Source organism: Rattus rattus, chromosome 13, assembly GCF_011064425.1.
Source record: "Rattus rattus isolate New Zealand chromosome 13, Rrattus_CSIRO_v1, whole genome shotgun sequence".
Taxonomy (NCBI): Eukaryota; Metazoa; Chordata; class Mammalia; order Rodentia; family Muridae; genus Rattus; species Rattus rattus.
Genome location: NC_046166.1, coordinates 7,344,959 through 7,365,765, shown reverse-complemented (window position 1 = coordinate 7,365,765; position 20,807 = coordinate 7,344,959). Strand labels below are relative to the sequence as shown.

Here is a 20,807-nt window from a genome sequence, read left to right as displayed (position 1 = left end):
CGTGCTACATTGGTATAAGTTAAAGGCACGGCAGGCTGTGAGGGTGGGCAGTGAGGCCTCAGGACGGTTACGGGAAATCCACAGCTCACAACTGCAGTCCCGTAGCTGCTTAGCTGAAACGGAAGATTTCAGTGGGAGGGTACTTTGCTAACACGTCCAAGTGCTCTGGGTTTCCCTAGTACAACACCAGCAGACTTGAATAAACACACAAATAAGCGTAGCCTTCTGAGAAAGCATCCCACAGAGGACGACCTAGGAGCTGTCTTGAAATAGGCACTGCCTATTACGAAGGACAAGACTAGCTCTGCTAGAGGTGATCCCCAGGTTAGGGGCTCTTCTGACGAGACGGTAAGGCTACTGACTGAGGTTTAGAATAGAGAGAGGAGACCGTTTAGAGGGGAAGATGGCAGGTGTAATGGTGGGGTTTTCAAAGGGAATATTTGAAAGTGCTCAGAATAGCAGGTTTGCGCTAAAGAGAAAGGTGTGCTTGGATATTGATTATTATCAGGTCCTTAGAGTAGTCAAGAAGATAGGAGATTGCCAGGAAGTTAGCTATATTCTAAGCATTTTACATGTCTGAGCTTCCTGACCTTATCCTCCGTGGAGAGCTCTGAATTTTATTCATTTGATAGCTGAGGAAGCCAGTGTGCAGAGTAATTTGTCAAAATTGCACAGTAGAGCGTAGGAGAGCTAGGCTGTAAATCAGAACACTTTGACTCCAGACATATCTTGAGAACTGTGTGGACTGTGAAGGGGTGTAGTTTGGTAGGGAAGTTTTGTTTTCTTTTAATGATAGTAAAGTTTGCTGTCTCTCGTAGGGTAGCGGTAGTTAACGCCTGTAATCCCAGCACACAGGAGGCAGAGGCAGGTGGATCTCTGAGTTGAAGGCCATCCTGGTCTACCAACTGAACAAGTTCTAGGACAGCCAGGGCTACACAGAGAGACCCTGTCACAAACAACGACAAAACCCAACCAACAACAGCCATCTGTTCTTTCTCAACGTTTGGCATATGCCAGAGAAGTGTTTTTTCTGTATATGTTTTGTATTTTACTGTGCTATAAGTGGACACTCATTCCCAACGTATAAACAAGTATATTAATTTTAGCAAACATTTTATGCAATTTACTATTATTTTAAGATAACACAAGTAAACACTATAATGTTCTAGACAAAGAATAATTTAAAAATGCACTCAATGTTTTTCCTGGGCAGCTTGTATTTCGTTTAACTTAGTGTTAAGTTAACTTAACTGGAGGGACACAGTTCAGGGAAAAATGGCCAGGCATGGTGACTCCCAGATGTATCCCAGAGCTCACGAAGCTTAAGAGGCTTCTGATGCAGTCAAGGGCAGCCTGGGCTATGGAGTGAGAGCTTGTCTCAAAACAGGACAAACAAAAATAGCCATGACAGCCGTAAAGAGAACGTCACCAGCTTGCTTGCTAAGAATTCGAAGATATACAGTAAATGATGCGTAACCTGACCATGTGGAAGCAAACTCAGAACCAGGGATAGCAGAAAAACCACACATAAAATGGAGCAGCACTCACCAGCCCATATAGGTATGTGCAGACTTCAAGCCAAAGTGATGAGGGATGACAGAGGAAACAGATTACCAGTGTGAAGAATGAGAATGGGACATCGTTATAGACCCTAATGTGCAAAATTCTCCCTAATGGGCTAGGAGAATCACAGTGGAAAATGGAGAATATTTCTAATCCATGATAGTGAAATGCACATCAAATATAATTCATAAGGTAAAATACCTTTTAGGCGAAATAGCTGAAGTGACTCCGTTAGTAAAGATTTAAAGCCAATGCCATCAGCTCTTTTTCCAAGGCACCAGGAAGAGAAAAGCAAATCAAACTCATAACGAATATATGAGCGGACGCTAGGAAACAATACAGAAAAGCATAAAAACTAAAGATGACAGGACCTGGAAGGCTCAGACATGTGAATCACCGTGGGCTACACGGCTAATTCAAGGCCAGCCTAAGTAATGAGACCAGGCTCTAAACAAAGAAATTAACCCTTCAAAGAAGAGTGAGAAGACAGACATGATCAATAAGAAATCAATTCCTATCGATCCCCAAGGTACTTAAGCAGTTGTAAGTTGATATTATCAATAGTAATGAATAGTATGAATGGTAGTAATGACAATTCCTTGAAAAACTAAAATTTAGACCCCCTAGACACTTAAGCCAGTCCTTGAAGTTTACGACTATCACATCTCATAAATATGAGCAGTGTTTTAATTCTTCCTTCCCATCCCCCCACCTCCCCTCCCAAGACAGGGTTTCTCTGTGTAGCTCTGGCTGTCCTAGAACTCATTCTGTAGACCAGGCTGGCCTCAGACTCAGAGATCCACCTGCCTCTGCCTCCTGAGTGAGTGCTGGGATCGAAGGTGTGCGCCACCATGCCAGCTCCACGTGTCTCTTAGTAATAGATTCCTCGTATTTATGCCACGGGTCCTGTGTGTGTCATTAAGTCCTGCTGTCCTTTCTTGTAGGCTTGTTACGCTGCCTCTGCAGTTGGATACCTAACGGGCAGGTAAATAAAGGCTGCTTCATTCGCATCATTGAGTGAGTGGGGTATATAGTGAGATATATATTTCAACTGAAAGCTTAGTTGTCTCAGGAAGATTATAGAAGATAGTGTTACTAAGAAGTGAGAACTGTATGCAGAAGGCTTGGTTCCAAAGTGAGGTTGCCAGAGCATAGTCCAGTCTATTTGTGTTAACCAGTTACCCCTCATTTTCTATTAAAAATTAATTCTTTTTAAAAATAACCATTTTAGAAAATATATAAGGAAGAAAAACTAAAATCCTATATTTCCACAACTGTTAAGATTTTTTCATATATTCTACTTTTTTTCTACATTCACATAGTTTTTGGGTGGAATTCGGGCCTCTGATAACATTTGTATTACCCTTTCTTGCCACTGATTTAAGCATTTTTATTTCTAAAACTGAAGATAGTAATTAAGTGCTATATAATCAAACAAGATTTCCCAGCCCTTCCTTTTTAATGGGAACCTTCTGAACTTGAGCCCGAGGAGAACTCGGTCCTCTAAAACAGTCTCTGGGTTACTTCTGTTGCTTTATTTACTCATAAACAATATTTTAATTTTTTTTTTTTTGCTGGCCCCGAAAAAACATTTAAATTATAGTCATTTATGCCTTACATGATTCTGGACCGATAATTATTTTAGCAAGCTAAAAGTTAATTTTGAAAATTTTATCTTGAAAACTTTGGAATTAAACTGACTGGTATTGCAGCATTAGCAATGGGTGACTCTTCACATTTAATTCAAAATAAGGAACATTGTAACCAGAGCTCCTCGCTGCACTAGCCACAGTAAGTGTTCAGTGACTGCATGGAGTCCCTGTCATAGCAAACCGCCCAGGGACTATGGCGGCTACTGTGCACTTTCTATTGAGTGGTTCCATTCTGGGTGTTTGATCTCTGCTGAGAATTGTGTTAATGTTATTCAAGACTAAAAGATTATTACATTGTAACTGAAAAGTGGTAGACTGAGTGACCTAGAGACACTTTATTACCGACTGAATGACCTAGAGACACTTTATTACCGACTGAATGACCTAGAGACACTTTATTACCGACTGAATGACCTAGAGACACTTTATTACCGACTGAATGACCTAGAGACACTTTATTACCGAGTGCTTTAAGCTCAGGAAGTTATGTCCAGAGAAAGCATTCAGAAAGAAAGATTTGGAGGAAACCATGTATTTAGGATCACTTTTCTCACAAAGATTTGGTATATGTATTTGTTAGGAAATGAAAAAAAAATCACAGAAAATATATGTGGCTGTCAAAATCCGCCTCTATAATCAGTCAACTTGTCCTAACCCAAATATAATTAGAGCAAACTGTGAGGAGGTTAGTACAATACAATGGGGAAGTAATAGTGTGCACTCTATCTTACACTCAATGCTCCTCTTGTTTTTTTTTCGGAGCTGGGGACCGAACCCAGGGCCTTGCGGTTGCTAGGCAAGCGCTCTACCACTGAGCTAAACCCCCAACCCCTGATGCTCCTCTTTTTTTAATTATGATATCCTAATAATTGTTCAGCAATTATAGTAAAGACCTGCATGTCTCTCCTTTGACCGCCAAGAGGTTTCCATGGAAACCCTAACATCCTTTGACTAGGTAGCTGGTCCTTTCGAGCTGGGATTGCTGGCATCTACCCTCTTTTTTTTTTTCCTCCAGCCATTAAGTCTGATCTGCTGTTGATGAACTCTGCTTTACTTCCAGGCCAGGAGTATGCCTCGTTGTTTCTGGTCCTGGCCTCATCCACGCCTTGGGCGGCATGGCGAATGCAAACATGAACTGTTGGTAATTAAGTCATTCTTGCTGAAGACACTTTTTAATGTGTCTTTGCATAATTTAACCAAGTAGAACTGATCTAGGGTGGGAAGAGTTGGGGAGAGAAAAACCAACCTTTGCAGGGCTTAGACACAGAGAGGAGGGTACTTAACTGGGAAGTGGTCTGGCCTTCAGGAAGAAGGGGCGGAGGGGTGCAAAGCCTGCGGTTCAGTGTGCTGCGTGAGGACAGTAGTTAACAAACTTACCCTGAACTGTAGAAACTTGCGGGCTGGAGAGATGGCTCAGCGGTTAAGAGCACTGACTGCTCTTCCAGAGGTCCTGAGTTCAATTTCCAGCAACTACATGGTGACTCACAACCTTCTGTAATGGGATCTGGTGCCCTCTTCTGGTGTGTCTGGAGAAAGCGACAATGAACTCATATAACTAAAATAAATAGATCTTTTAAAAAAGAAACTTGCTAGGAAGAGTAGAAGAGTGGATTATGGATACTTCTATGACACATAAGAAAGTAACTGACATGACGAGTGTTAATGGATAGCAGAACACAGTGTGCTCTTTAAATATTTGCATTGTGAGGAAGAAGAAACTCTATTAACTCCTTTACTGAGAGAGAAATAATTAAAGAGTTTCTCACTCAGTGTATTTGTGCACGTGAGCATGCAGAGTGCATGTGGTTCTGAATGAAGAAATACTTTTTAAATTGGTTAACTATTGAACCAATAATTAACCTCATAATGAGCCTCATTATGTTATATGGATCAGGCTACCCTGGAATTACTACTACTACTTCTACTTCTACTCTTCCTCTTCCTCCCCTTCCTCCTCCCCTTCCTCTTCCCCCTTCCTCTTCCTCCCCTTTCTCTTCCCCTTCTTCCTCCTCTTCCTCCTCTCCCTCCTCTTTTTTCTAGACATGGTTTCTCTGTGTCTCCCTTGCTGTTGTCCTGGAACTTGCTTTGTAGACAGGCTAGCCTTGAGATCCACCCGCCTCTGCCTCCCTTGTACTGGGATTCAAGGCATTACCAAGCCAAGCAAGTCTGGAGTTCTTAAAGAGATCTGCCTGCCTGTGTCCCGAGTGTTGGGACTAAAGGCATGTGACACTAGGCTCAGCTAAGCTTTTGTGTGTATGAGACAGAATCTCATTAAGTTGGCCAAGGCGGGCTTGGAATCCCTTAGCCCAAGCAGGCCTTGACTTTGTGATCCTCCTGCCTCAGTCGGTACCACCATACCTAACCAAGAGCTGTTGCTGTTGTTAGTTTGGTTGGTTTTTGTTGTTTTGTCTTGTTTTTCACCCCAGCTCAGTATATAGACGTGTTTAATTCTTCATCTTGTTCTGCCTGGTTAGTAAGACATTTATATATTCTTATATTAAAATTTGCTTTATATGCTACTTAATGCCGATTCTCCAGCCTTACCTTTGACCTTTTCTCAGCTACTTTACCAGTAATATCAGGATGAAGGGGATTATGTTTGTCGTGGTTAGGATTTTATCGCTGTGAAGAGACACCATGACCATGGCAATGCTTATAGGGAAAACATTTAACTGGGGCTGGCTTACAGTTTCAGAGGTTCAGTCCATTATCATCATGGTGGGAGCATGGCAGCATCCAGGCAGACATGGATGAAGAAACTGAGACTTAGTTCTACATCTTGATCTGCAAGCAGCAGAAGGAGACTATGTATCATCCTGGGTATAGTTTGAGCATCTGAGACCTCAAAGTCCTCACCATAGTGACACTTCCTTCAACAAGGCACACCTCCTAATAGTGCTGCTCCCTGTGGCCAAGACCTGAGTCTATGGGCCAAACCACCGCACTGTTCTAATCCACTCAGAATGTCTCTTTGTAATGTGAAGGGTGTCGTTTTCATTCTTTGCACAGTTTCTTTCTTGTTTCCCTCCCTCCCTCCCTCCCTCCCTCCCTCCCTCCCTCCCTCTCCCTCTCTCTCTGTCTCTCTGTGTGATGTGTGCACACACGGGACCTGACATGTGAAGGTCAGAGGATAACCCACAGAGGTTGGTTCTGGGCGCCAGGCTCACACGCACTTCATCAGGCTTGGCAACAAGGGTCCTCATCCACGAGGCCTGACCTTCTCTGTGCTCCTTCCAGCTCCTTGTTCTGTCTTCTTTCCTTGCCTTTTTTTTTTTTTTTTTTAAATCTACCTTAGGGTTTTGGGTTTTTTTTAAATAACTTTAAGTTTTAACTATGCTTTTTTAAAAAAGCATTAAGACACAGAATAGAACTCTCACTCATCTTTCCCTTTTCAAATAGACTCACAGGGAAATAGAAAATGTCTTTTCCCCATCTCAGGAGCAGTAAAGATATAAAATTCATTTCCTGTCCCTCAGCCCGGAAGCCTAGAAGCCGATGTAAGAAAAAGCAAATATGTCGGCGGTTCCCACCTTCTAATACCGTGGCCCTCAATACAGTTCCTCGTGCTGTGGTGACCCCCAGCCATGAAATTAATTTTGTTGCTACTTCATAACTGTAATTTTGCTACTGATATGAGTTGTAATGTAAATATTTTTGGAAATAGAGGTTCGCCAAAGTGGTCGCAACCACAGGCTGAGAATCTCTGCCTTACATTTTTCATTTTTTCTGAACTTGAGGACAGTCTTTCTCATATCAGTTTGCTTCTTGGATTGCTTTAGCCTCTAGCTTTTCAGGGAAGTTTTCTGTCTGTTCTCTGTCTTAGTCACTCGCAGTTATTCTTTGTTGTACACTGGACACTGCTGGATGCTTTCTATAGTCTCTTTTTATTTTATTTTTTACATGCATTGGTGTTCTGCCCGCGTGTCTGTGTGAGGGTGTCAGATCTTGGAGTTACGGACAGTTGTGAGCTGCCATGTGGGCGCTGGGACTTGAACCTGGGTCCTCTGGAAGAACAATCAGTGCTCTCAACTGCTGAGCCATCTCTCTAGCCCCCATATATTCTCACGTGTAATAACATTTCTAAAACGTTACTGTTTCAGGCCCTTGATTGTGATTGGTGGTTCTTCTGAAAGGAATCAAGAAGCAATGGGAGCCTTCCAGGAGTTTCCTCAGGTATCCACCTGCCGCTGACGTCCAAGCCACCCTTAAGTCCCACTAACGCAAAACACTATCTTAGTTGGGGTTTCTGTCGCTGCGATGAAACACACTGACCAAAGCAGCTGGGGGAGGAAAAGGTTTGTTTTTATCACCCAGAGGTCAGGAAGGACCTGAGGCACAGGCCAGGGAGGAATGCTGCTTGCTGACTTGCTGCTCAGTGCTCCCCAGCCTGTCTTCTACAGCTCAGGACTGCCCACCCCGGGGTGGCATTGCCCTCCTGTATGCTGGCCCACCTATAACCGTTATTAATCACGGAAACACCCTAGAGACTTGCCTAGAGGCAGTCTGACGGAGGAGTCATCTCAAATGACTGTAGCTTGTGTCAGCACAGACTCAACTTAAAAAAAATCTATAAAATACATGCATGCATGCACACATACATACATACATACATACAAACATACATACATACATACATACATACGTACAAATCTGTATTGCAGGCAAGACGGTTCCGTGGGTGAAGGCTCCTTCCTCCAAGCCTGAACACCAGTCTTCTATCCCTAGAACACACATGGTAGGAGGAGAGAGACTGACTCTCACAAGCTGGTCTCTGACCTCCACGTGTACCACGTACACCTCATAGACTACAGAGCTAAACAAATATGATAAAAAAAACTTTAATCTGTAAAATAAAGACAAAGAAGGAAAATTGCAAGTGGGTGAGGTAGTTTTCTGAATAAGACCGTATCAGGTTGTGCGAAGAAAGAGCTTAGGGGCTGGAGAGGTGGGTCAGCGAGTGAGAGCTCACACTGCTCTTGCAGAGATGAGAGCACAGCTCCCGGCACCTCTCATCCATCTGCAACTCCAGCTCTCGGGGAATCTGATGCACCCTTCTAGCTCCTGTGGTACCACTCTCAAATACACATTTGAATTAAAAAAAAACATCTAAAGAAATATACCAAAATTGACATGATTTGAATTTTTCATTTTATTTATTTATATGGGTGCTTTGCCACATGCATGTCTGTGCCCTGCGTGTATGGTACTTGTGAAGTCCAGAAGATGGCGTCAGATCCCCTAGCACTGGAGTTATGGGTGGCTGTGGTCTGCCATATGGGCGGTGGGAATCTAGTTCGGTTTCTCTGGAAGGGCAGCGAGTGCTTTTAACCACTGAGCCATTTCTCCAGCCCTTAAAGGAGATCTATTTTATTATTTTTAATTATGCGTCTGTGTTTATCTTCATGTGGGTCTGTGCCCGTAAATGCGGAGACCAAAGGTGTCAGACCTCTGAGGCTGCAGTTACAGATGTGGGTGCTACCCGATGTGGGTGCTGGAAACCAAACTCAGGCCCGCTGGAAGAGCAGTGCGTGCCATCACCTGCTGGGCCTCTCTCCAGTGCCTCCAAAATCATCCTGGTTTGTAAACTGAAATCCATTCCTTGACATAGAAAGATATAAGAGTAAAAATGGTGCATCCCTCGGACTTTACAGAAATAGTTAAAAGAAAAATCTTTTCAAAATTATCACATCTGGTATACATTTATTCTTATTTTAGGAGAAAAGAAAAGCATTTCAAAAGTTAAAAAATAAATTCATCAACAAAATGTTGCAGCTCCAAAAATAATTCGCAGGGGGAACTGACGAGACGGCTCAGCAGTTAAGAGCACTCGTGCTTGCAGAAGACCTGGGCTGGTTCCCAGGACCCACACATCGACTCACAACCATTCGTGACTCCAGTTCCAGGGGGTCTGACCTTCTCTTCTGATCTCCACAGGCACTAGACACATACGTGATACGCATATCTATATTCGAGCAAAGCACTCACGCACACAGAATTAAATAAATCTAAAAAAATAGCCACAGAATGCAGATTGGAAAGGGACACAAGAGTGCAGTGAAGCTGTGCATGTTCCTTCCCACTCCCACGCCCAAGGCCTCATACAGAGTTCTATATGATAGGAAATACACTTTTATGTACGTTAGTGGAAAATTATGCCTTTATACTGTTGGGAAACAAAGGTTTATTGCTTTATTATCAAGTAACAGCAACGGTATGTAAGCGATGCCCATATATCCAGAAAAGTAGAATTGATAATTGGAAGGAAATTTGGAGATAGATTTGGGTGTGTTGGCACACAGCAATATTCCCAACAGTTAGGAGGCCAAGGCAGGGAGATCATACATTTGATACTATCTTAGGTTGGCAAGACCCTGTCTCAAAATGACAATAAAAAAAAAGAAAGGAAGGAAGGAAGAAAAAGAAGGAAGGAAAGAAGGAAAGAAAGAAAAAAAAGAAGGAAGGAAGGAAAAGAAGGAAAGAAAGAAAAAGAAAGAAAGAGAAAGGAAGGAAGAAAGAAAAAGAAAGAAAGGAAGAAAGAAAAGGAAGGAAGAAAAGAAAGGAAGGAAGAAAGAAAGAGAAAGGAAGAAAGAAAGAAAGAAAATGTAGGTCAGGGAGGATAGCACAATGAGTAGGGTACGTGCCCTCAAGCCCAGAGCCCAGAACCCACGTGGTGTTTCTTACCTCCTCACTCCACATACATTGAGTCTTAGGGTGTCATTGCTGTAAGGAGACACCATGACCACGACAACTCTTACGAAGGAAAGCTTTAATTGGGGCTGGCTTACAGTTTCAGAGGTTCAGTCCCTTATCATCATGGTGGGAAGCCGGTGCCATGCAGGCAGACAAGGAGCTGGAGGAACTGAGAGTAAGATACTACAATAATCATGTTGATAAGAAGCAAAGAACAGGGGTTGGGGATTTAGCTCAGCGGTAGAGCACTTGCCTAGGAAGCGCAAGGCCCTGGGTTCGGTCCCCAGCTCCGAAAAAAAGAACCAAAAAAAAAAGAAGCAAAGAACAGAGAATTAATGTCGGCTGTTAAAGTATAGCTTCCTAAAAGGAATAATGTCTATTGGCTTAAACTAAAAATTAAAACAGTTTGATTTAAAATTCAAATATCTTTTTTTTTTTTTTTTTTGGTTCTTTTTTTCCGGAGCTGGGGACCAAACCCAGGGCCTTGCGCTTCCTAGGCAAGCGCTCTACCACTGAGCTAAATCCCCAACCCCAAAATTCAAATATCTTAGACTTATTGTAAGTTCTTAAAGCTGAAGGACATGATCATAGCGTCTGACACCCGAAGGATGACATTGGCTCTCTCAAGCCTGTGGGACTGAGGCCGCCGTCCTTTCTGTAGACTCCATACTAAAAGTATGGAGGGAAAGTTTCTCCACGCACTTCGCACTTCGGAGACCATTACCGCGCGGAGGCACTGAGTCGGAGAGCCTGCAACTCCGGTGTTCCTCATAGCAAGGCAACAGACAGATTTGCATGTTTGCAGCGGGGCCTCGTGGGCGAGCCTTCCCTGTGCTCCCTTAGCAGTCAGTGACTGCCTGTGCTTCTGTGATGTGGTACATGGTGTGTGCTATCTTCATTTTTGCCAGCCCGAGAGTTGAATACAGTGTGTTGTTTTGAATTGTTTCCAGAATTATCCTGAGGAAGACATTTGATTGTGATCTGAATGGTTTTTTTGGTTTTTTGTTTGTTTGTTTTTTGTTTTTTTTTTTAGGTAATCTCAAAAAAACAAATAAAAACAAAAACCACATTTCGTTTTCTCTCGCCTCTAAATATAGTAAGCGGCAATGACTTAAACATTTGTCTTCCTTTACGAGAACAATAATATGGTGAGCTAACTTTAAGTAATTTTCATTTTCTGTATAGGTTGAAGCTTGCAGATTATATTCCAAGTTCTCTGCCCGGCCAAGCAGCATTCAGCACATTCCTTTTGTTATTGAAAAGGTACCGTCTTACTGAAAGGCTCTTCCGGCACGGGACGGGACGGATGCAGGCTCGCGTCTACGCTGAGCGCGTGTACGCTACGGCTAGCACGTGCGCCTCTACAGAGCCACACCTCCAGCACTGCTGTTGCTGCTCTTAATGGAAAGACGAGAACATACCAGATATGAAAATAACATTGTTAAAAAGCTATTTTCATTCTGATGTTCACTGCCATTACATTTAATTATTGAAACAGAGGTAAAGTAAGTTATTTTTAGAAAAACATTTCTCCTGTATGTTAGCTTCATAAATTATCGTTTTAGTTAAAGCACAGTAAAGATGGATGAACAACAAGGTCCTGGGTAGTAATTGTGTCAGCATTTGCAAAGATATTGGGATTACCGCATGTAAGCACATCTTTCTCTTTTAGTTAATTAAATAGCATGCTGTGAATTAGTGTTAGCTAGCAAGGGCTTTGCGTGAAATTAAGTTTGAGCTATTTCTAAACCAGTTGATTTGACACATATCGTCATGGTCTAAAATCTCTGCCAAGTGATTAAGGTTAAGAAGTGGGGGAAAGTCCGTGTTCCCACGTAAACCAAGCAGGGCCTCATGGGTATTCTTCAAGTGTGATAGAGTATGCATTTCAGAGCCCCACAGGAATTCTTTATCTTCTGTAAGATGAAAATATCCTTCAAAATATAGTCAATGAAGGACATTTTTATTTTAACTATAACTTTTTTCTCCAACTAAGAATACCTCAAGAAAAATTAGTGTTCATTTTATCCATTTAAATTAATTTCAAGAAGATGTGATAATTGAGCATTGAAAGTCTTTTGTTTGTGACAAACAGGCAGTGAGGAGCAGTATCTATGGTCGCCCGGGAGCTTGTTACATTGACGTTCCTGCAGATCTTGTGACCCTCCAGGAGAGCGCGACTTCTATAAAGTAAGAATCAGTCACAGTTCCTCCTAAGTTTTGTGCTATCATACTTAACTCTTTAAAAAGAATTAGCTGGCAGTTCATCAGTTAATCTCCAAGTGTCTCAATATTTTTTGATGATTTTGTAACTAAACTGAATCCCAGCCAAAAGGCTTAGTTCTCTTCATTAAAATAGTCTTAGCTGGTAACTGTTTGTGGATTCATTACTACATCTAATTCCTGGAATCCATCACTTGCAGTTATTTGCCCAGGAGCCTCTGTTGAAAAGCTCAGCAGAAAAGGTGTCTGCCTGCTAATCCCAAAAAAGATGCTCTGAGGCTTGTCCTCTACTTGTATTTCTTAGACACTGAGTAAAAGAAGTATAAAAAATCACACTCGCTATCATTCATTTTGATAAAGATGCTACTGGGGTCCCTCAATCCCCTAAGTGATACTTCTTTAGTCTTAGGAATAAAATACACTTTCTCTTATAATATTTTTAGAAAGATCCAGAAGTATAGAAACAATTCTTTTTTTAAAATGTTCATTCTATTCTATCTATGTGTATATGTGTGTGTGTCCGTGTGGCTGTATGCTGCTTGTGTGGGTGTCTGTGGAGGTCAGAGAAAACGTCAGATCTCGGAGCTGAAATTACAGGCAGCTGTAAGCCGTGTGGGTGCTGGGAAGACAAATCAGGTCCTGGAAGAGCCACAGTGCTCTTAATCAGCGTGGTGAACCTCGTCTTCAGAGGTTTGAGACTGGATCGATTATATAGTCTGGGCTGGTCTCAGACTCAATCCTCTCTTCACTTCCCACGTACTGGGATTGCAGGCGTGCACTGCTGCAGGTGTGTGTACTACTACCGGTGTGCACTGCTGCAGGTGTGCACTGCTGTCCTGAGCTTCATGCACATTGTTTAGGTCCCATTCCTGCTATAGTTTACTTGTTAAACACCAGAACATGCTTCATTGTTGGTGTGTGTGTGTGTGTGTGTGTGTGTGTGTGTGTGTGTGTGTGTTTGAGACGGTGTCTCACTGCAGTCTTGACTGTCCTGGAACTTGCCGTGTAGACCAGGCTAGCCTCAAACTCAGAGATCCTTGTGCCTCTGCCTCCCAAGTGCTGGGATTAAAGGCATGCGCCATCAACCCAGCAGTGTCTCATTGTTTTAAAAGTATTTCTTAAATCGACTCTTGTGGGCCTTGCTGTTATGGAAATGGTTCTCTAATGGCTACAGACCGTGGTCAGGATATCCGGTATCCTGGCGTAATTTCCGCCTTTGAGAACACAAGAGCTGAGTGCTTACCTGAATATGGCCATCACAATAATACTGAGAATGAGGGATGGTGAGCCTTAGGGAAGTTAGAAATCTGTAACCTCCCATTTTTCTGTGTGAGAATGAATGATATGTCACTGCGAGGAGCTGTCCTTCACAGATACTTCAATACAGAGATACTCTGGAGTTACAATGTCCTTAGTAAGGCCTGTTGTGATGCCTGACTAACTTTATTTTAGTGGTGCAAATTTATTTTACTTGTGAGTGGAGTCAGGAATGGTGAGGTGGTGACAGCAGGGACCTCAGCGACAGAACACTGGTACAGGCCATCTCTGCCATGTGCCATCTGGAACCTGGAGAAGGAGATAATAGTAATACCTCACCTTGTGTTCTGAAAGTCGCAAGAATAAATGGCAGCTAGCTTTACCTAGTCACTCATTTCTATGCTAACTACCACTCGTCTACATTCCTGCTGGGTGCCCCTGGCCCAGACTTTCTTTCTGCCAGTTGTCCATTTGGCTGGCTATTACCTGATATTAAGGAACAACTCTTAATGTGTCATAAGGACTTTATAGTTGTGTAAAAGTGGGTCCTTATCGTTTAGAGTTGCATTTGCAAACTTTTAAAAATAAAAGGTCTGATTCCTGCTGTGAATTTCAAGATTCAAGGGGGAGAGAGCTCTGTGCACCTGTGTATGTGTGTGTGAGTGATACAGATGTGGTAAAATGATGTTCTCATTGCATAATTTTACCGAGTTTATGCCATTTCTTTTTAGGTAGGGTCTGTGTATCTCAGACTATCTGTATAGACCAGGTTGGCCTCAAACTCAAAGAGATTTGCCTTCCTATGCCTCCTGAGTGCTGGAATTAAAGGTGTGCATCACCGTGCATGGCCCAGTATATAGAATGTATTAATTTGTTTTCTACCTTAAAAATTTGAAATTTTCACAGTCAGAAAATTTAAAATTAGCCTCTTTTTTTTTCTTTTTTTTAAATTTTTTAAAATTATTTATTTATGTCACATATACACTGTTGATCTCTTCATGCATACCGGAAGAGGGCATCGGTTCCCATTACAGATGGTTGCGAGCCACCATGTGGTTGCTGGGAATTGAACTCAGGACCTCTGGAAGAGCAGTCAGTGCTCTTAACCACTGAGCTATCTCTCCAGCCCTAGCCTCTTTATTTTTAAAGACGTATTTATTTTATGTGTATGAGTGCTATTTCTGCATGCATGACCGTACTCCAGAAGAGGGCATCAGATTCCATTATGGATGTTTATGAGCCACCATGTGGCTGCTGGGAAATGACCTCTGGAGTAGCAGTCAGTGCTTTAACCACTGAGCCACCTATCCAGCCCCCCAAACATTTTTTTTAAGCTCTGATTGTCTTAGAACTCACTATATAGACCAGGCTGGCCTCAAACTTACTGAGACCCACCTGCCTCTGCCTCCTGAGTTCTGGGATTAGAGAGATGTGAGCCACAACTCAGCCAAAAGCATTTATGTGTGTGTGCGTGTGTGTGCGCATGTGTATGTGTGCATGTGCCTGTGTGTGTGCACGTGCATGTACGTGTGGGTGTGCCTGTGCATGTGTGTGTCCGTGTGTGTGTGTGTCCGTGTGTGTGCGTGTGTGTGTGCATGTGCATACGTGCATGTGTGTATGCGTGTGTGTGCGTGCTTGTGCATGTGTGTGTGTGTGTTCATTCGCTTTCCACGCTCTCCTTTCACCAGCCCAGTGGTTGAGCTCAGGTCCCCAGGCCATCAGGCATGGTGGCAAGTGCCTTTGCTTGCTAAGCCATCTCCCAGCCCCACAGCCTCTTTTAAAGATTATGACACCATTTTTCTTTCCAGGTACAAGGAGTGCTGCATGCCACCTCCACTTAGCCTGGCAGAAACCTCTGCTGTGTGTGCGGCAGCCTCTGTTCTTAGGAGCGCCAAGCAGCCCCTGCTCATCATCGGGAAAGGTAGTCGGAGCTCTACCTCCCAGGCTGAGGGAAGGCTGACCGTAAACCGTCTTCCTTGCTCTCTGTTACGTGCCCTCTGCTCGTAATCGGGATAAGTGGTCTTTTCATCCGATTTCAAATCATAGAACTTACCCTCTGTGACCCAGAGACCTCACTTCTAGAAGAAAAGTTTCACTTCTTGACTTAGAAGTAAATGTATTTTTTCCATTACAAAAGATTTTGGAAAATATACAAAACTTTTAGGAAAAAAAGAGATCGCTCCATCTGGGGACCCAGCCTTGGCCTTAGTACTTTATTTTACACACTATGATCATGCTATACAGGCAGCTTTGTGTTTTTGTAAGCTGTTTACAGTATGTTTGTTTCGTTAGTTTTTTGAGACAGGTTTTCTCTGTGTAGCCCTGGCTCTCCTGGAACTCCCTCTGTAGACCAGGCTGGCCTCGAACTCGGGATTCATCTACCTTTGTTTCCAGATTAAAGATCTGTATAAACACCACCACCGCCCCTGGAAGAAATATGTTTCTTTAAATTATTTCCTAAACCCAATTTTAACATTGAAGCATACACATTGACACTTGCTGTCAAATGTTTGTTTGCCGACTGTGATAAACAATCTTATGTGACGATTTTTCCATAGGTAGGGTTTAAGGTGGTGTCCCAGAGGAAAATTAAAAGGTTTGGATATCTGGAGGGCTTTTGGTCCTGTGTTCCAATCGCTGACCCCTTAGGTGTCATACAACACATATTTATATTTATTATTGTTGTTTTTCCTTTCCTTTGTGTTCTTTTTCTGATACGGGATCTCCTATGTAGCCTAGGTTAGCCTCAGGCTCACATATACCCCAGATTCATGGCTGGCTGGAATACAGCTGCTGTTCTTGCTTGCCCCCCTGGAACCATTAGGATTGCCCGCGAGCAAGCTCACCCATTTCAGCTGCTTAGGAGAGTTTTACAGAAGATGGTGGTGCTGAGGCTGTAGTCCAGGGTGGTGCTGAGGACCCACCTTGGGGCTAGGACGTTTGGTTTTAAATCCTGGCTTCTAGCCCACTGGAGGCAATGAAGGAAACCTCAGTGCTGCGCTCAGTGCTTTGTATGATGCACTGATTTTTTTTGACTGGCAGATAATCACTTTGGAGCCTCATCACCTGACGTGTGAAGGATGGCGGCCACCTAACTAGGATGTGATTAATAGTAATGAGGGTGGAAAGCACTCGGTGGGCTGAGTCTTCATTCCTCCTTGGAGGAGCATTCATTGACGAGTGCTTACAATGTGGCAGAGTTCATGAAGGATACAGTGAAATCGTAATTTCCATCCAAAGGGAACTGCACCTCATAACAGGTATAGGAGGCCAGTGCTCTGGTTGTTGGTTGTCTGAGGCAGGGTCGGTCTCAATATGGTCTTCACTGACCTAGAGCTGACCATATAGACCACACTGGCATCAAAATCTCAGAGATCCACCTGCCTCTGCCTCTTGAGTGTTGGGATTAAAGGTGTGCACCATGCTGGGCTAGTAAACTCTTAATTGTTTTTATTATTACTGTTTTGTTTTATTTTGTTTTGTTTTGCTGGAGACAGTCCTGGCTGTCCTAGAACTCACTGTGTAGACCAGGTGGGCTTTGAACTCACAGAGCTTTGTCTGCCTCTGCTCCTGACTGCTAGGATTAAAGGAGTACACTTTTAAATTCTTTGTATTTCTTGCGTATGGTGTATGCGTGTGAACATTTTTATGTATGTACATATGTGGATACCGAAAGCTGACTTCAGGTGTTTTCCTCTGGCATTTTTTACTGAACCTGGAACTCCCCCTTTTGGCTAGACAACATGGCCGGTGAGATCTCCTGGGATCCACCTGTCCCCTCCCCTCAGTGCTAGTGTTACAGAAGTGTGCCCTGCATTTAAACTCAGCCTCATGCAGGCACCACGGGCACCTTACTGACTGAGCTGCCTCCTCGTCCTCACAGCTCCTGTTAGAGTGCGCTGCATACTGGGAAGTGAGACAGTTCCGGAAGGGAGGTTCTGTAGGTGACGTGCAAGAGGAGATAGGACGCCATAGCTGGACAATGGAAAATTAGTAGTTTTCCAATAGACAAGGGCAGCGAAGGCCATGAAGGAGGAAAGGGCTGAATAAATAAAGACACGAAAACAAGAGAGGGAGCAAGGACATTGTCTGGAGCCGGGCAGTGGTGCTGCCCACCTTTCCTAGCACTCGGGAGGCAGAGGCAGGCGGATCTCTGTTCAAGGCCAGCCTGGTCTACAGAGCGAGTTCTAGGACAGCCAGGGCTGCACAGAGAAACAAACAAACAAACAGACAAAATAACCAAAAAACAAAACAAAACAAAAGAAAGAAGACTTACTGACTGAAATAAAGACAATTTTTCATCACATATCCATAATAAAGAATCTTAAGATGGCCTCTTAGTGCAGAGTGTGAAGTGAAACCGGATGTACACTGTACTTCTTACTAGGATTCCATAGAGAAACGGATCGTGTGCTATTAGCTCTAAAGAATAAAAAATTAAGTAACTAAAGACAGTAGTGGTCACGATGACTTCAGAAATGAAATTATTCTCTATGTCTAAACAGTCGGTTGTTTTCAGGGTCATTGAGGGCTTGGTTTATTCTGCAACATATAGTTGTAAAAGCAGGTATGAGACTGCTTAGGCTAGCCTGTTATAGCCACATCCTACACAGTACATGCACACACACACACACGCACACCCCACACACACACCACACACACACACACACACACACACACACACACACACACACACACACACACACACCCTGCACAGCAGACTGCAGAAGGGGTTTACTTGTAGAGCAATGTTTCCAGTCTTTGTTTCTCAGGGCAGAGGTCTTCCCTACCCACCTGTGTCCCAGGAATTGTGGGTAGTACTTTAATAGGCCCAGAGCGGGGAGCAGGGAGGCGACGGCAGCAGGGAGTAGATACAGTTCTTGGTTTAGACGTAGTTCCTCCAAACAACTGCCACCGTCCACTTCTCTTTCAAGCTGGTGCTCTGCGCAGAAGGGGGCTTCGGGATCTGAAAGCACATTCCTGTGATGCGGTTGAGGTTCCGAGCACAGAGCGTGACATCCCATGATCTGCATGTATTCTAGGCGCTGCTTATTCCCATGCAGAGGACAGCATCCGGAAACTGGTGGAGCTGTGCAATCTGCCATTTTTACCTACTCCCATGGGGAAGGGTGTCGTCCCTGACAACCACCCAAACTGTGTGGGTGCGGCCAGATCCAGGTGCGTGGCGTTTCGGGTTTTAGGTACGATGGCTTGGCAGATTTTACACTGGATTAATTTTTTTTTTTTTTGCAACCTTGATAAATTGAGAGAAGAGTTCTAAAAAGCCCATGTCATTTTGAACATACCTGTTTTCTGAACATTTCCATTTTTTAAAGACACTACTTATTTTTCCTGGCCCCTGTGGTTTTAGAAGAAACCCTTTAGTTATTTGTATCACGGTTCTCCTGAACATAGTCTCTCATTACCTCTGGCTACTTTCAAGGGTTCTCTTAGCTAAATATGGTGGCAGGAGGATTAGTGGCCAGCACAGTGAAACTCTAGGGAGGGGAGAAGGAATATAGTTGGGAAGGAAGATCTCTGGAGGGCTTCGAGTGACTTTGTGAGAAGGAATTTGAGAGGAAAGAGAGGGAGGGGTAAGGGGTGGACAGGATGTGGGGAACAGGGTGTGGCAGAGCCCAGAATGAATATGAGTTTGGCTTCACCAGAAGAAATGGAAGGGCTCGGGGCACAGTACTGGGAGCCTTGATGGGTGTGTGCCTCCAGGCTTCACTCGGGAGTTTGGACTCTTACTCAGTTTCTGTCTTTTTCTGTATTTGTGAAACTTCTCCACCTGGAATCACACTAGCACAGTTCCCGCCTTCGGGCACCTAGTGTGCATCTGTACATACAGCCACCTGCAGACTCCTTGGAATTTTCACAAAGCAACGGAGCAGAATTTAGATGAGCAAGTTACTGAGAATTTGTGACCACACAGCCTGGTCTCCATTATGTGTGCATTAGGAAATCCGTGGTGTATTTTAGAAAGCAATTCTAGGGTGAGGGTGTAGCTCTCTTAGGAGAGCACTTACCTAGGGTGTGAAGTCTTGCACTCCTGAATCAGGCATGGAGGTACGTGTCTCTAATCCTATCACGAGGTCATAGGAGTAAGAAAACCATAAGTTCAAAGTCATCCTCCTACATCAAGAATCAGAAGCCAGGGGCTGGGGATTTAGCTCAGGGGTAGAGCGCTTACCTAGGAAGCGCAAGGCCCTGGGTTCGGTCCCCAGCTCCAAAAAAAAGAACCAAAAAAAAAAAAAAAAAAAGAATCAGAAGCCAATCTGGGCTATGTGATACTGAGTCTTGGGTGGGTGGGGAATTCTGGAATATGAGTGATGTTTATAAATACCTGCTCCTAGAAAACATATCCAGGCATAGTGGTACACACCTGTCACCCCAGCATTTGAGGGGACAGGGAGGAGGATCATGTTAGAGGCCAGGGTTAGTTAAATAAGCAATACCCTATCTTCAAAACAACACAAACTGGCAACACATCATGTGCCTGTGTGTATGCATAGGTGAGATGGGGTGTGTGTTGGGGTGATGCACACACGTGCACATGTGGATGTCAAAGCTGATCTTCGCTTTCTCTCTCCTTCATGTGCTCCTTAGTTTTGAGGCAGCGTCTCTCTCACTGGACCTGCAGTTGCCTGTTTGACGAGGCACCTGTTCCCAGGATTCACCTGTCCTGCCCCCGGTGCTCAACACAGATGTGTAGCATAGTGGTCAGCTCCTGTGTGCATGCCACAGATCCGAACTCGGCTTCTCATGCCTGCACAGCAAGCATTTTGTCCACTGAGCCATCTTCCCAGTTTCCCAAAACTTACTTTAGTCTGAAAGATCAGATTTACTCTAGAAGCTCCAAGTTATTTAGACTTTTAAATATTTTAAGAAGTTTAGAACAACTCACGTAAAAAGTGTCACTAGTACGCTCTTGTTAAACCAGGTTCCTTTCTTTTTAAATAGGGCTTTGCAGTTTGCTGATGTGATTGTGTTGTTTGGTGCAAGACTCAACTGGATATTACATTTTGGACTGCCGCCAAGGTACCAGGCCGACGTGAAGTTTATTCAGGTACTCAGAGCAGGGCCTTCAGATGGGCTTTGTTCTCCCTCTCAGCCGCTGTGAGCTCTGCTTTCTTCTCTGCTTTTGTAAAGAACCTTTTCTCTTCTGACAAAAATAGATTTTTACAAATTATCTAACATAATTGCAGGTACCAGAGTTAAGCTGCCCTTTCAAGCCTACAAGGTGTCTTGTGCTAATTCTAACCAGAAAAGCTTTCAAAGTCAAGTTTTGAGTAGTTTGAAAAGGATAATTTGCCTCTTCATGGTTCCACTGTATTTAAAGATAGGGAAAGAGAGGCTTAAGTGGGATGGTGGTTGAAGAGACACCCTCAGGCTTGTTAGGGGTGAATATGCCTTTCAGAG

At 43.6% G+C, this 20,807-nt stretch overlaps 1 protein-coding gene across 1 annotated transcript in view; it reads left to right on the top strand.

Annotated features, from left to right (window-relative positions):
- Positions 1-20,807, top strand: part of Hacl1 (2-hydroxyacyl-CoA lyase 1) — a 38,141-nt gene that overhangs the window by 2,427 nt on the left and 14,907 nt on the right. Inside the window, exons 3-10 of the mRNA XM_032919110.1 lie at positions 2,508-2,548; positions 4,276-4,356; positions 7,316-7,388; positions 11,091-11,168; positions 12,001-12,095; positions 15,194-15,306; positions 18,428-18,563; positions 20,349-20,454. Of these exons, the coding sequence (XP_032775001.1) occupies positions 2,508-2,548; positions 4,276-4,356; positions 7,316-7,388; positions 11,091-11,168; positions 12,001-12,095; positions 15,194-15,306; positions 18,428-18,563; positions 20,349-20,454 (723 nt within the window). The remainder of the gene's footprint in view (positions 1-2,507; positions 2,549-4,275; positions 4,357-7,315; positions 7,389-11,090; positions 11,169-12,000; positions 12,096-15,193; positions 15,307-18,427; positions 18,564-20,348; positions 20,455-20,807) is intronic.